At 41.1% G+C, this 16,012-nt stretch overlaps 1 protein-coding gene across 2 annotated transcripts in view; it reads right to left on the reverse strand.

Moving 5' to 3' along the window:
• MAN2A1 (mannosidase alpha class 2A member 1) overlaps positions 1–16,012 on the reverse strand; it is a 208,032-nt gene that overhangs the window by 30,446 nt on the left and 161,574 nt on the right. For both annotated transcript variants that reach the window (XM_044947248.2, XM_025292149.3), the window contains one exon: positions 1,479–1,612. In XM_044947248.2, the coding sequence (XP_044803183.2) occupies positions 1,479–1,612 (134 nt within the window). The remainder of the gene's footprint in view (positions 1–1,478; positions 1,613–16,012) is intronic.

The raw sequence follows: 16,012 nt of genomic DNA on the forward strand, positions 1-16,012 counted from the left end.
TTTTTGTTGTTTTAAGTAACCCAGTTTGTGGCAGTTTGTATCACAGCCCTAGGAAATTAACAACCTGGAAGGGGAAAAAAAAACCAACCCTGTAAAATGTTTTTTAAAAAGGAAGGCACGAAGGCTAGCTGGTACGGAATCGCCAATCCTGATCTTTCTACTCCAACTGAGTTTATACTGAGAAAAAAGGCACCTAAAACTGTCACGACTGTGTAGCTGCTACCCTCCCCATCTGTGGGTCTAGATTTCTAGTTTGGCCCAAGCAACTATTATTTTCAAAGCGTAAGAAATGGCCTACTCTAAAAAAGAAGCAACATTTAGCTTACAGTCTTAAAAATAATGTTTTCCTATTTATTAATGTGCTCTATCTTTGTAAAGAAAATTCACATTTTCATTTGTACTAAGTTTTTTCATTCATGTATACACCCACATCTACAAATTATTGCTTCTGTAGGACTTAGAAAAGCCTTTCTTTTGTACACAAGGAAAATGAATCACCATAAAGCCAGGGCTTCATCTGAAAGCCAAACAACTGTAGTAGAATTAACATGTTAATTTAAAATGCATGCTGCAATTTTTATGCTTTGCAAAGGTTTAAATTTAACTTTTGCAGGAAATTGTAGAAGAGAAAATTATCACAATCCTTTCCACTCATCCCAGTTGAAAATCAGAGTAATAGCATTTGTGAAATTATTTCTATTCGTAGTCAGAAATTTCTAAAATGCTAATGTCTCAGAGACATGCTCATGTTTTTAATAGTATTATTTCAAATATATGTTGTTACACACATATACTTTGCATATAGATTTAGGTAGCAATCAAGAGCACTCTAGTAAATTAGAGAAATGAAAATCTGAAAAAAATTTTACCAATCAATTTTCCCATTACTATTTCAAACTATTTCACAAACACTTTGATTAAATACAGCTATTCACATTTCTAAACAGATAGATGTTTTTATCTGTATGTCTGTGTCTATGTACACATATATGTATGTGTATAAATGTACACACACACATACATCAGTAGAGAAGGATTTCCTGGAATTGAAAAGAGCCCATTGTTAAAGCATACATTTAAAAACATATGTGGAACAAACTAAATACGGATAGACCAATTCCTTATGAGGAAATAAAAGGTATACTCTATCAATCCCTAATTAATATTAATATTTCCTTCTACTAGAAAAATTCATATATATCAAGGTATTTAACATGCATAGCGGTCCCCAAATTTTCCTTTGAAAAAACAAATCCTTACAAATAGATGTTTTACAAAATAATCTTGCAAATATTTTTTTCTATCCTTGAAAACCTGGTTAGATAGAGAACCTAAAAGTGTCCGTTAAAATTCAGTTTTATTTTAGAAATTTGCAACCTTAAGTATATTTTTTCAAAGGATCCAAAATTAACGTGCCTGTTATCATATATAAAAGGTACATATTAAACCATCATTTAAACATTTTAATGGAAAATTACCTGGTATCCATTTAGGTCAGTATAAAATCTGTTTTGGCTGTTGATGCTGGAAGAAATTCTCATTGCAATCTCATAGTTATGCTCTTTTCGGATGTCTACAATATTGGAAATCTCCACAGACTGTCCTTCTACTCCTAAATTCAAAACAATATTTACATTAAGATGTTGGGAAAGAATGAGGGCAGGGTGCCAGAGGATGAGACGGTTGGATAACATCACCAACTCAATGAACGTGAGTTTGAGCGAACTCCAGGAGACAGTGAATGACAGGGAATCCTGGCGCGCTGCAGTCCATGGGGCTGTAAAGAGTCAGACACGTCTTAGTAACTGAACAATACATTAATAAAAAATAATTGCCCCCCTTTTCTTAAATATACTATACAGAACTCCTTCCAAAGTTACATGTGTTCCCCTGTTTCCAACTTTCTCTTTACCATCCCTCATACACTGAACGGTGTCACAATTCATCTTTTTTTAAAGTCAGACCATAGAAAACATTTATTCAGATCATCTATAACTCAACAGAAGGATTAAGAGGCTGCAATGAGATAAATGTACATGAAATGAAACATGCAAATGATTCTGCAGGAAGTCACAGAGGGGAAAGAGGACACTGAAGGACAGGAGGTCAGCCCACTACAGGCTCATCCGCCACTCAGCTGAGCTGCCATCCCCAGCAGAGCCATTCAGGGCTACTTCTTCACCAGGCTCTCTCCACACACTGGAAATTATGAGCAGTGAAATTTACACTCTGTTGGTTCAAGAGACAGTATATTACTGTCCATGATCTCTCTCCAGGAAAAGAGATAGGAGATCCAGCGAGATGATTTATGGCTGAAACTGATACTACCGTATTAGTATTTGTGGAGTATAATCTGGAGAGCTCCCCAGAACTTCAGTCAATTTTAATTGAGTCTGATATCTTTTAGGATCCCTTGTTATGGAGTGATTCATTTTTCCCTTTGCTATATAAAGCAGAGAGAGGAGAGCTTCAAAAAGTCCCAGATGTAGGACATTTTTATTTTTATTTTGGATAAGCCTAAAGTATTTACTAATTTCTATCTGTCATGCTACTCTAAGTATATCTTCAGGTCTGTGGTGAACCCTTGGGTCTATTTCAGAGCTGGAGAGGAGTTATAAATAAATGGAACACTTAATACAGTTAAGTGGGTAGAAAAGATACCACAGGATCTTCTAAGAAAGACAGCAATTAGGAAAGTGGTCAAAGAAGAAAGAGTGGCCACATACAGCTGAAGCTTTCTGAGGCTCCTGGAGCCCAAGACACTTTCCCACAGCTGTGACTCGTGACTCAGCTCTCCCCTTCCTCACACACAACCTGTCACCCCGCTGATAACCAGCACCTCTTTAGACACAGAGGGCTGTCTACAGAAACACAGTTCAGTTCAGTTCAGTCGCTCAGTCGTGTCTGACTCTTCGCGACCCCATGAATCGCAGCACACCAGGCCTCCCTGTCCATCCCCAACTCCCGGAGTTCACTCAAACTCACGTCCATCGAGTTGGTGATGCCATCCAGCCATCTCATCCTCTGTCGTCCCCTTTTCGTCCTGCCCCCAATCCCTCCCAGCATCAGACTCTTTTCCAATGAGTCAACTCTTCGCATGAGGTGGCCAAAGTACTGAAGTTTCAGCTTTAGCATCACACAGGGAGGGGAGAAATAAAGTGAGGAAGACTTTTTTCCAGGAGCTAAGAAGAAACCCCAGAGCTTATAGAAGGTGACAGCAAGCAGAAAGGAAGTTTGAATATGCAGGATTTGTGGAAAACACATAAATGCAGCTGGCTTAAGCATTATAGGTTTATGTGAAAAATACACTGGAAATCGCACACCATAAATAATAACATGGTAACAATACTGAACGGGCCACAGCCTCCATTAATGTAGTGTTCAGATGCTCACAGAGGTTCTCTTCCGGTAGACGGTGCTCTTCTGATTGACCAACCTCACCAGAGCCAGCCTCACTGTCTCACCATGACGAGCATATCTTCATGGGTGGAGGAAGGAAATACCATTTCCCCCCTGCTTTATAGGCTCCCCAAGCGGCGCTAGTGGTAAAGAACCCACCTGCCATCGCAGGAGACATAAGGGGTACAGGCTCGATCCCTAGGTCGGGAAGATCCCCTGGAGGAGGAAATGGCCGCTCACTCCAGTATTCCTGCCTGGGAAATCCCATGGACAGAGGAGCCTGGCGGGCTACAGTCCATGGGGTTGCAGAGAGACAGACGTGACTCAAGTGACCTAGCACACACACAGCCACAGTGTGAACCACTAGCCTCTACTACTTAGATGCACACATATACCTGCATACATTTTCTTCTGCGGATTACCAGATAAACCTAGCAACACAGTTGACGGAAACTTCGCCACCACCAGGAGCTGGGGCAGGGGGCAAGCACACACACACACTGGTAACGGAGCAACAGGAACTTCTCTGAACTAGGAAATGCGTTACTTGTAAAGTGAACTTTCCCTCCAGTATACTTACAGTAACCAGATTATTTTTCTACAACCAAATGAATTATATAAAAAATTTAATAGACAAGTATTCACAAATGAACCAAAGAAGCCCCAAACCCAAAATGCAGCACTAGGGATGCTAGAGTTAATGGGCGTTAGGAAAAACGGCAGACAGCAAGTGACTCTGCGTTACTGCAAGCATTTGTAGGGTTTTCAGTGCTGCTTTCTGTTTTTTCCTCTCTAGATGGAACATTATCTCAGGGGCCAACAAAATACATAAAATGAAGTAGTCTTCATAAAGGAGGGAGTCATGTATCTCCGGAAAACTGACCAAAAAAAAAAATGCTCTGAGAAAAAAATTAATAATTTCTCACTACCTCGAGCAATGATAAATTATTTCTATTGAGAAAATCATCTTTCTCAAGGTCAATACTATTATGCTCCGATCCTACTGGGGCAACAAATGCTTAAAGCTCCTTTAAAAGGAGCCTTCACGCCCATTTGCACCTCAATAAGACATTAATTTAAATTCTGTGCCAGGACAGAGTTTTAAAATAAAGTCAAACTTAATATACTTATTATGAACAAACCAAATAAATGAGACCTGTAATGGTAACAAAAGCAAGAAGGTATCCCTGAGTTCTCAAAGAAAAATTATTATTTTTCAAAGAAGAAAATGTTTGGAGGGGAAAGAGGACTAAAATGGATGGGAATGGGTGAATCTAATTCAGATGACCATTACATCTACCACTGCAGGCAAGAATCCCTTAGAAGAAATGGAGTGGCCCTCATACTCAACAAAAGACTCCAAAATGCAATACTTCGGTGCAATCTCAAAAACGACAGAATCATCTCAGTTCTTTTCCAAGGAAGACCATTCAACATCACAGTAATCCAAGTCTATGGCCCAACCACTAATGTCGAAGAAGCAGAAGTTAAACGGTTCTATGAAAACCAGTAAGACCCTTAGAAATAGCACCAAAAAAAGATGTTCTTTTCATCATAGAGGACTGAAAAGCAAAAGTACGAAGTCAGAGAAACTGGGAGTAATGGGCAAATTTGACCTTGGAGTAAAAAATGAAGCAGGGCAAAGGCTAATAGAGTTTAGGCAAGAGAACGCTCTGGTCATAGCAAGCATCTTCTTCCAACAAAACACTAGAGATGACTATACACATGGACACCACCAGATGGTCAATACTGAAATCAGATTGATTATGCTCCTTGCAGCCAAGATGGAGAAGCTCTATACAGTCAGCAAAACAAGACCAGGAGCTGACTGTGGCTCAGATCATCAGCTCCTTATTGCCAAATTCAGACTTAAGTAGAAGAAAGTATGGAACACCAGTAGATCATTCAGTTATGACCTAAATCAAACCCCTTATGATAATAGAGTAGAAGCAACAAATAGACTCAAGGGATTAGATCTGATAGACAGTACCTGAAGAACTATGGACGAAGCTTTGTAACAGTGTACAGGAGGTGGTGACCAAAACCACTCCCAAGAAAAAGAAATGCAACAAGGCAGAACAGTTGTCTGAGGAGGTGTTACAAATAGCTGAGAAGTGAAAGGAAAAGGAGAAAAGGAAAAATATACCCATCTGAATGCAGAGTTCCAAAGAACAGCAAGGAGAGATAAAAAAGCCTTCCTCAGTGATCAACGCAAAGAAATAGAGGAAAACAACAGAACAGGAAAGACTAGAAATATCCTCAAGAAAATTAGAGATACCAAGGGAACATTTCATGCCAAGATGGGCACAATAAAGGACAGAAACGATGAGGACCTATCTGAAGCAGAAGAGATTAAGAAGACTGGCAAGAATACACAGAAGAACTGTACAAAACAAAAGGCCTTAATGACCCAGATAATCATGATGGTGTGATCACTCACCTAGAGCCAGACATCCTGTGGTGTGAAGTCAAGTGGGCCTTAGGAAGAATTACTACAAACAAAGCTACTCGAAGTGATGGAATTCCAGCTGAGTTATTTCAAATCCTAAAAGATGGTGCTGTTAAAGTGCTGCACTCAATAGGCAAACAAATTTGGAAAACTCAGCAGTGGCCACAGGACTGGAAAAGGCCAGTTTTCATTCCAATCCCAAAGAAAGGCAATGCCAAAGAATGCTCAAACTACTGCATAATTGTGCTTATTTCATATGCTAGCAAGGTAATGTTCAAAATCCTTCAAGCTAGGCTTCAACAGTATGTGAACTGAGAACTTCCAGATGTTCAAGCCGGATTTAGAAAAGGGAGAGGAACTGGAGATCAAATTGCCAGTTATCTGTTGGATCATCGAAAAAGCAAGAGAGTTCCAGAAAAACATCTATTTCTGCTTTATTGACTATGCCAAAGCCGTTGACTATCCAGATCACAATAAACTGTGGAAAATTCTGAAAGAGATGGGAATACAGACCACCCGACCTGCCTCTTGAGAAACCTATATGCAGGTCAGGAAGCAACAGTTAGAAGTGGATATGGAACAACAGACTGGTTCCAAATAGGAAAAGGAGTACGTCAAGGCTGTATATTGTCACCCTGCTTGTTTAACTTACACGCAGAGTACATCATGAGAAATGCTGGGCTGGATGAAGCACAAGCTGGAATCAAGATTGCTGGGAGAAATATCAATAACCTCAGATATACAGATGACACCACCCTTATGGCAGAAAGTGAAGAGGAACTCAAAAGCCTCTTGATGAAAGTGAAAGAGGAGAGTGAAAAAGTTGGCTTAAAGCTCAACATTCAGAAAACTAAGATCATGGCATCTGGTCCTATCACTTCATGGGAAATAGATGGGGAAACAGTGGAAACAGTGATAGACTTTATTTCTTGGGCTCCAAAATCACTGAAAATGGTGACTGCAGCCATAAAATTAAAAGATGCTTGCTTTTTGGAAGAAAAGCTATGAAAAACCTAGTTCAGTTCAGTTCATTTCAGTTGCTCAGTCATGTCCAGCTCTTTACTACCCCATGAACTGCAGCACGCCAGGCCTCCCTGTCCATCACCAACTCCCAGAGTTTACCCAAACTCATGTCCATTGAGTCGGTGAGGCCATCCAACCATCTCATCCTCTGTCGTCCCCTTCTCCTCTTGCCCTCAATCTTTCCCAGCATCAGGGTCTTTTCAAATCAGTCAGCTCTTCGCATCAGGTGGCCAAAGTATTGGAGTTTCAGCGTCAGCATCAGTCCCTCCAATGAACACCCAGGACTGCTTTCCTTTAGGATGGACTGGTTGGATCTCCTTGCAGTCTAGACAGCATATTAAGAAGCAGAGACATCACTTTGCCTACAAAGGTCCATCTAGTCAAAGCTATGGTTTTTCCAGTGGTCATGTATGGATGTGAGAGTTGGACTATAAGGAAGACTGAAAGCTGAAGAATTGATGCTTTCTAACTGTGGTGTTGGAGAAAACTCTTGAGAGTCCCCTGGATAGCAAGGAGATGAAACCAGTCCATCGTAATGGAAATTAACCTTGAATATTCATTGGTAGGACTGACACTGAAGCTATAATACTCTGGCCACCTGACAGGAAGAGCCAGCTCATTGGAAAAGACCTATTCCTGCGAAAGATGGAGGGCAGGAGAAGGGCACGACCGAGGATGAGATGGTCAGATGGCATCATCGACTCACTGGACACGAGCTTGAGGAGACTCCAGGAGACAGTGAAGGACAGGGAGGCCTGGTGTGCTGCAGTCCATGGGGTCACAAAGAGTTGGACACAACTGAGCGACTGAACATGTCCTACTCTGTGTCAAGAGTCTGAAGATGCGCCTGTCCCAACAAAGCTCACTGGACTGAGGGGAAAAGTCCCCAGGAAGCGGGGGTACAAGCCCATTGGTCTCAGTGACCTGCTGCCTCTTTGCAGGATGTGGCAGCAAAAGATACTTTTACTAAAATGGCTCTACCTGAGCAACGGCTCTAGATGGCCAGGGGTTTTAAAGGCCCTCTAGTTTTAGCTCAATCCTGGGAAAGAAAATGCCTCTGACTTTGCAAAAGTAATCCACAGGGAACTGAGAGTTGGTGTGAGGACATTCCAGGTTTCAACAGAGAACGAAGCGCCCTTTGGCTATTAATAGCTCCTCATATTCTGTGCTCTTGCAGAAGACAGGATGGAGATTCTTTATCCTTATTAATACACGCAATGCAAAGTAAAATTCAGCCAGTTCACAGGTGGAAAGCTGTAGCAGAGAAGCCAAAGGAGTCTTTCAGAACCCTGGTGCTCTTCCATTTCTCCTCCCTGCAGCCTGTGAGCATCTCACAGACACAGACTGTCTTACACACACCTTCACACTTCAGTTTTTAGCCACGTTTTGGGCACACGCTCAGGGCTGAATGACTGTTAGCCAGAAAGAATGAAAATGTGAGAGGCTGTCCCTTACCATGCAGCAGTTGGCTGGCAGGGGAGAAAGCAGACGGGCTATAGATAAGGCTCACATGGAAAGATGAGGAGGAAATCCTTTCGTTTTGAGCAAACACACTCCTGTTACAATCTCAGCTCCTTGTGTAAAGGGACCATGTCTTATTTATCTTTATGCTCCCAGCACATAAGAGGTACTGAAGAGTTGAGTGAAGAGAGGCAGCTGTGTGGGAGAAACACAATCAGTAGGTACCAAGTGCTTAGTATGGACCGTACTGCGTACATCTAATAACCCATCAATTCTGACCCCAAGCCTAGGAGGAAGTTATCTGCCCCAGATCACAACGTCTGGCAGAATCAGGACTAAACCTCTCAGCCATCATGTCTCAATGGCAGACCAACTACTAGAAAATGTTGAAATTACCTTCAGACCAAGGATTGAGAAATATTTTGTAGGAACTCTAAGCAGAGAAGAGAGCTCCGGATTATTTTTAAACAAGGAGAAAAGGCACTGATCTGCGATCTGATATACTACAAGAGCTACCGAATTAAATGAAATTAAGGGACAAGGCTTGCCAAAACCTAAAATTTCATTAAAACAATCTCAGAATCTCTTCTGAAGTGTCACAGACACTTGAGAAGCCAATAAAGTAACATACATTAAATATTAAAGGCGCACACCCTAATTACCTCCTATCTACCTCGAACGGACAGCAATCATGAGCACAAGTATACGCACAGTGCACCGGTGCCAAGAGGAGAAATCTGGGGAAACGCACGAGATGGCCGCCAATGGCCAACGGACAACAAGACCAGGCGGCACATCCACGCTACGGGACGCTCTGCAGCAAATGAAAAGCATGAGGCAGCTCTCTGTCCCGGCAGAGAAGGGGCTGGTAGAGAAAGCAAACAGAGCATCCGTACAGTCTGATACACTTTAGGCTCAAAACAGACACAGATATAACATTACAGATTTCTTTGAGTGTGTGTGTGTGTAAGAGAGAGAAAGAAAGGGCCCACATATCTGTATTAGCTGTCTTAAGTAGTGGACAGAGGACAGGAATATTTTTCAGAGAGATTTTATGCTATATCTATGCTGTTGTTGTTGCTCAGTCGCGTCCAACTCTTTGTGACCCCATGGACTGCAGCACACCAGGCCTCCCTGTCCATCACCAACTCCTGGAGTTTACTCAAAGTCATGTCCACTGAGTGGGTGATGCCATCCAGCCATCTCATCCTCTGTTGCCCCCTTCTCCTCCTGCCCCCAATCCCTCCCAGCATCAGGGTCTTTTCCAATGAGTCAGCTCTTCCCATCAGGGGGCCAAAGTATCGGAGTTTCAGCTTTAGCATCAGTCCTTCCAATGAGTATTCAGGACTGATTTCCTTTAGGATGGACTGCCTGGATCTCCCTGCAGTCCAAGGGACTCTCAAGAGTCTTCTCCAACACCACAGTTCAAAAGCATCAATTCTTCGGTGCTCAGCTTTCTTTATAGTCCAACTCTCACATCCATACATGACCACAGGAAAAACCACAGCTTTGACTAGATGGACCTTTGTTGGCAAAGTCAAGTCTGTGCCTTTTAATCAGGTGTCCTGGTTGGTCTTAGCTTTTCTTCCAAGGAGTAAGCATCTATTACTTTCATGGATGCAGTCACCATCAGCAGTGATTTTGGAGCCCAAGAAAGTAAAGTCTGTCACTGTTTCCATTGTTTCCCTATCTATTTGCCAAGAAGCGATGGGACCGGATGCCATGATCTTAGTTTTCTGAATGTTGAGTTTTAAGCCAGCTTTTTTATAGCATGTGAAATTTTGTCAAAAGAATATGTGTGCACATACAGACATAAATACTATGTATTTGCATTTTATACATAAAAGTAATTTTAAGCATTTTTTTTTTTTTTAAAGAACATTTTCTGAGGCTGGGAAAAAATGAAACTAAGTAGGCAAGAGCTAAGGGTCAGAAAGCAGCACCCTGTGGACTCTGTTGCTCAGCACTGGTTTGAAGGAAATCAAGAAGAGCAGTCCTTTGTGTATGGGGAGAAAGACTGGATGGCACTTCCAATGTGTCCCCTGGGCCTTAAGAAGAGGTGGGGCAAGCAGCCTGGAAGGGCTCATGGCTGGGTGGTGCAGACAGAAAGCCCGGAGCTGTGGCTCTGACAGCAACCTTTGAGAATCCCAGGCATACCTCCTCAGCACATACACTCTCTTCATCAGATTATTCTAAATCCACCCAGAATGGCCGAGTTCAGCCCTCTCCACCTGTCTAGGTCATCTGACTCTAGCAATTCTGATATGCACAATACACTCTTCCAAGGAACATGCCTGATAGTCACACAGCTCGCTCATGACAGTGAAACCGTTACAGGAACGAGAGGCAGCAGCGTGGGAGAAAGAGCAAAAGACAGCCTCGCTCCCGGTCCAGCAAGGATTCAGTACCTTATTTAGTGGCACTCAATATGTGCTGAGGACAAGTCATCAGATCAGATGGAAAAACAGCAACTGGCCCACCCCCACCTGGAAAAACAAAAGGTGATGATGGGAGCCCCAAGAGAGGTGCCCAACCACCAAACAGAAGTTTAACTGAAATGTGACACAGACAGGATATCATGCAGAATACATCCTAAAAGACACCCATCCAAGACTTAAAGCAAGGTCTTCAGTGACTGTCCTTAAAATGTTGGCTTTGAGGCAAAAATGGAACTTTGTGATCAATCTGCAGTCCTCGGCCCTTCTCTCAAATCTGTGCCGCAGCACAGAGGCCTGGGCCCTCACATCAGAACAGAAGCAGGACAGGGAGAGCTGTCGTGGAAAACTAGGGCTTCTCATTTTGAACAGCTCCCCTTCAATCTGGGGAATATTTTGTTTCATATTTAAGTGATCAGAAATTGAAAAATAATGTTCCTGGTGTGTGTTTACTTTGTGACACTGTTTTTCTAAATATATGTATCCAACTTAACTGGGAACTGACACATGGTTATTACTAATAATTAATACATACTGCTTAGGTAGGCACATACATTTAAATGACAGTTCTCACAATGATGATAAATTTAGTAGGTCAGCATGGAGATGATGTTTCTTTAAAGCAAATATTATCATTACTATATTTTAAAAAAATGTACTCCTATCTGAATGTACCAAGAATAGAAATGGTAGTAATTCCCACAACCAGATGACCTTTTTCTTCATGTTGACTAACTCAACTTATCATCCATTACAAGATCTAACTTATCCTCTAAGGTACTTGGTGATTTCCAGGTCTGTAAATGTTCACACTGATTATTTCTCCACAAGTGAAAATTTTAACATCTGCTTTCATGAATACAAAGTTTAGTAAATTTCACTCCAAGACTCAAACTTAAGAAAGTGACAATGCATCACTGTGTTTCATTCATAAAGCAGTAGATAAATAACTACCCCTACTTACTGACTAACTTGTCATGAGCTCGGCACTAGTCAACACATTTTATGCTTTTCATTTCACGAACTCTCAAAATGATGCAAAAAGTAAATGCGTACTAGGAAAGGTACAACATTTTGATCACACAGATTGCAAATTCTGGTTAAAGATTATACCAATTAAGTATGCTATGGGTGAAAAAGCCCTAATAACTGAAACACAGACAACAAAACTAGGAAGCTGTCCTTTTTATTTTTATTTTTTTCCCTCTAATAAACATTGATTTTAAAAAACAACACGCTTTCTTGGAAGCCTCATTTTGGAGGAACATAACACCTACATCACTAACATTCTTTCAAATCCCAAACAGAATCGGTCTCACTAACCCTGGCTTCCTCCCAGAAGGTGCATAAACAGCTCGTGACCTGCATTACAGGCCTGGGCTGGTCTAGTGCAGGCAGGGAGGAATGCTGGAGGAATCTCATGGTCTGTCTGCCTCCACACCGACAGTCACTCTGGAGTGGCCTGCCTCCCATCCTCACAAACATGCTCTTTTCCAAGCTGCCTTTAGAGAGGAAAATCAGATTTCACTGAGACAAACCTGCCATGCAGGCACGTGATTCTTCCTCTTTAACCACACTTTGACAATTCCTTCTCCTAACTTTCCCCACCCACCAAAGAAAAAAAACAAATACACACACAAAAAAACAAAGGCAGCCGCATTCCTCTTACCCACCCTAACTCCTGTGGAGCTGAACAATTAAAGTACTGGTGTCTGACTGAACTTTAATGACTAGGAACAAAGATTTTTGCAAAACACACGGTTTCCAATTGCTGGTTTTCAACAAAATTGAAGGTTACCTAATAACATTGTCAGACAGTAGATCATTAAAAATAATTGATTACTGTTTGGCAATAGATCACTGTGATTTATGGAACATAACTCAGAAGGAATTCAAGGAATTAGATAACATGCCCATAACTAAACTCCTTCTATTCCCACCTACTTATTTATGTTTTCAACATTCCTTTGCCTTAAATTTATAAGAACAAAAAATAAGAATAAAATAAAAGCTGAAACTTATCTCACTCTAGCAATAAGTAACATTCACCAATGAAGGCATAAACATTTAGGATACAAAAGGTACAATTCATCTCAATAAGATGGCTAACAAACACATGAAAAGATGCTCAACATCACTCATTATCAGAGAAATGCAAATCAAAACCACAATGAGGTACCATTTCACGCCAGTCAGAATGGCTGCTATCTAAAAGTCTACAAGCAATAAATGCTGGAGAGGGTGTGGAGAAAAGGGAACCCTCTTACACTGTTGGTGGGAATGCAAACTAGTACAGCCACTATGGAGAACAGTGTGGAGATTCCTTAAAAAACTGGAAATAGAACTGCCTTATGATCCAGCAATCCCACTGCTGGGCATACACACTGAGGAAACCAGAAGGGAAAGAGACACGTGTACCCCAATGTTCATCGCAGCACTGTTTATAATAGCCAGGACATGGAAGCAGCCTAGATGTCTATCAGCAGATGAATGGATAAGAAAGCTGTGGTACATATACACAATGGAGTATTACTCAGCCATTAAAAAGAATATATTTGAATCAGTTCTAATGAGGTGGATGAAACTGGAGCCTATTATACAGAGTGAAGTAAGCCAGAAAGAAAAACACCAATATAGTATACTAACGCATATATATGGAATTTAGAAAGTTGGCAATGATAACCCTGTATGGGAGACAGCAAAAGAGACACAGATGTATAGAACAGTCTTTTGGACTCTGTGGGAGAGGGAGAGGGTGGGATGATTTGGGAGAATGCCATTGAAACATGTGTAATATCATGTAAGAAATAAATCGCCAGTCCAGGTTTGATGCAGGATACAGGATGCCTGGGGCTGGTGCACTGGGATGACCCAGAGGGATGGTACAGGGAGGGAGCTGGGAGGGGGGTTCAGGATTGGGAACACATGTACACCCGTGGTGGATTCATGTTGATGTATGGCAAAACCAATACAATATTGTAAAGTAATCACCTCCAATTAAAATAAATAAATTTAAATTAAAAAAAATAAAAAAATAAATATTAACATGCTATCATTAAAAATATATATATTTCTATTCAAGTTTATAAATTATCAAAATGGTAATATATTATTAATTATATGTTTTGATCAATTACATACTATTAGTAATAATTTTATAACTCAATCTAGAAGAAATTTAATACTTTTGAGTTTTAGGATGATAGAATCTTAAAACTTATATGTGTGTGTGTGTGTATATATCTTTCAGAAGAATAATGAAAAGTTGACCAATAATAAGACTCTTAAGTATAAAGTATTATATTGAGGTAAAATTTGGTGGGGGAAGTAGAATGGAAACACGAATTCAAGGAGAAAATAATGATATGAAATTAACTGTTAAGGAGGGCTTGTTCAGGCTTTTCAAAAATGCATGATTTAGTATCAAACTGCTATGCACTGGTTATGCTTCTTTTAAAATGGCAATATTTACAATGTGCCAAATATAACATCCTTTGCAAAAATTTAAATGTATAAAGAAAAACTAGATGTCAACTTACAAAAATGTAAAGGACACAGATTCTTCAAATTCTTATAAGAACAAGGGAATTTGATCTCAACAAATCCACTTGACACTTTGTGATCTACTTTTCCTCCTTCCTGTCCATTCAAATGACATTTCTCCAAGACCAAGCCTCTCAAAAGCTCACTTTTTAAAATCAAATCTTCCCCAACTTCCCCAAACCTCCAATGACTTACTGTGTAACTGGGCCTGCACCTGTGAAGGAGATACAGCGCTCAGCACGTGCCGGGCTTTGTGTGCAGCAGCTCAGTTTATCTCCAACACTCTGGGCAAGACTGTTACTGTCACCGTTTGCAGGATAATGAAACCGAGACCGTGCAGGCCAGAACCGGCACAAGGTCAAATGAAGCAGGTGTGAGGGCTGGACTGGAGGGCCCGGGCTGTGCCTGCGGCCTGGGCTCTTGACCGCCACGCGCCCCTGCGCGGCCCGCCCCGGCCCCGCCGTCTCCGTTGAGCTCGGGGCACACTGGTGGAGGGTGATGCGGTTCCCGTTAGGAAGCCCTGCCTTCAGAGCAGCAGCTGCCGCCAAACAGCCCCCAAGATGACCTGTGAGCTCCGAATCTGTGCAACCAGAAAGTATGCATAGTCCCTTAAAATAACCTTCCCTTTCATGCCTGTTGGGAATAATCAGATTCAACACATACCCACTTATTTCATTTTTTTTTTTTAAGTTCCAATTAACAGAAAAAAAAATCCTTAGCAGTCAATTGCATATTATGATATTCCGAAAATGTTTTAATTACCTAAGTCTTCCTAGTCATAAGTTACTTAATGCTTTTTACTCTTAAATCAAGCTAAATATGGAATGCAGTCCTGGGAAAAATGAGAGATTGATTGCAAACCATTTTAATATCCTCATGAATCTTTTTATGGAAATAAAAACAATTTCAGCGAAGCTCTGAGACCTTGTTTGTGAGTGAAAGGACTCCAGGGATGAGGCCCCAGATTCAAACATCCTTAGAAAATGAATTCAGAAGCAAGAAGCCAAGCGCCAGAGAAGCTCCATGTGAAAGTAAGTCTTGTGAAGACACCTTGATGGTGATGCCTAATTGACCATCCAGTCTTTCTCTCTTAAGAACTTACAGAGCAAACCAAAGTCATTCTAGTTTGCTTAGAGGCAAAACTAAAGGTTCAGATCTCTAATTCCCAGTGTGAACTCTCTTAACATGTTGAACTGGATAAAGTTTATTTCGATTCTCTGAAAGTTAAGGGTCATGTTATGAATCCATTTAGATTATATATTCAAAACAGAAGGAAAACTAAGCAAGCTCTCTCTGATTACCGAATATGCCCATGGAATAAAATTATCAGTCATTTCAGCCAAAGGAAAGTCTTTTCTTCCATACTTTTTGATGGCAGTTCATTACATTTTACCCCCAGGCTACTCTGTACTTTCTTTGCCAAAATCCATTACATGCTACACTTTTATAACATGATTGGTGGAAAACAGGTAAACGTATTGCATTTTAGATATTTCTCCTAAGGGTTTAAACATGGTTTACACTGACATACTCACTCACTCACAAATAGCTGCCTAGAAGAACGCAGTTCTGAGGGAGGGAAAGGCCTCGCGGGTGTATATTGTAACAGATCTGAGACCCCAGCCGAGTGCCAGTGACTACGTGCAGGACACTCTGGCAACCAACCGCAATCTAAGTCTTCAACGCAGCGGCTGATGTCAGA

This window comes from Bubalus bubalis, chromosome 9 (genome assembly GCF_019923935.1).
Source record: "Bubalus bubalis isolate 160015118507 breed Murrah chromosome 9, NDDB_SH_1, whole genome shotgun sequence".
Classification (NCBI taxonomy): domain Eukaryota; kingdom Metazoa; phylum Chordata; class Mammalia; order Artiodactyla; family Bovidae; genus Bubalus; species Bubalus bubalis.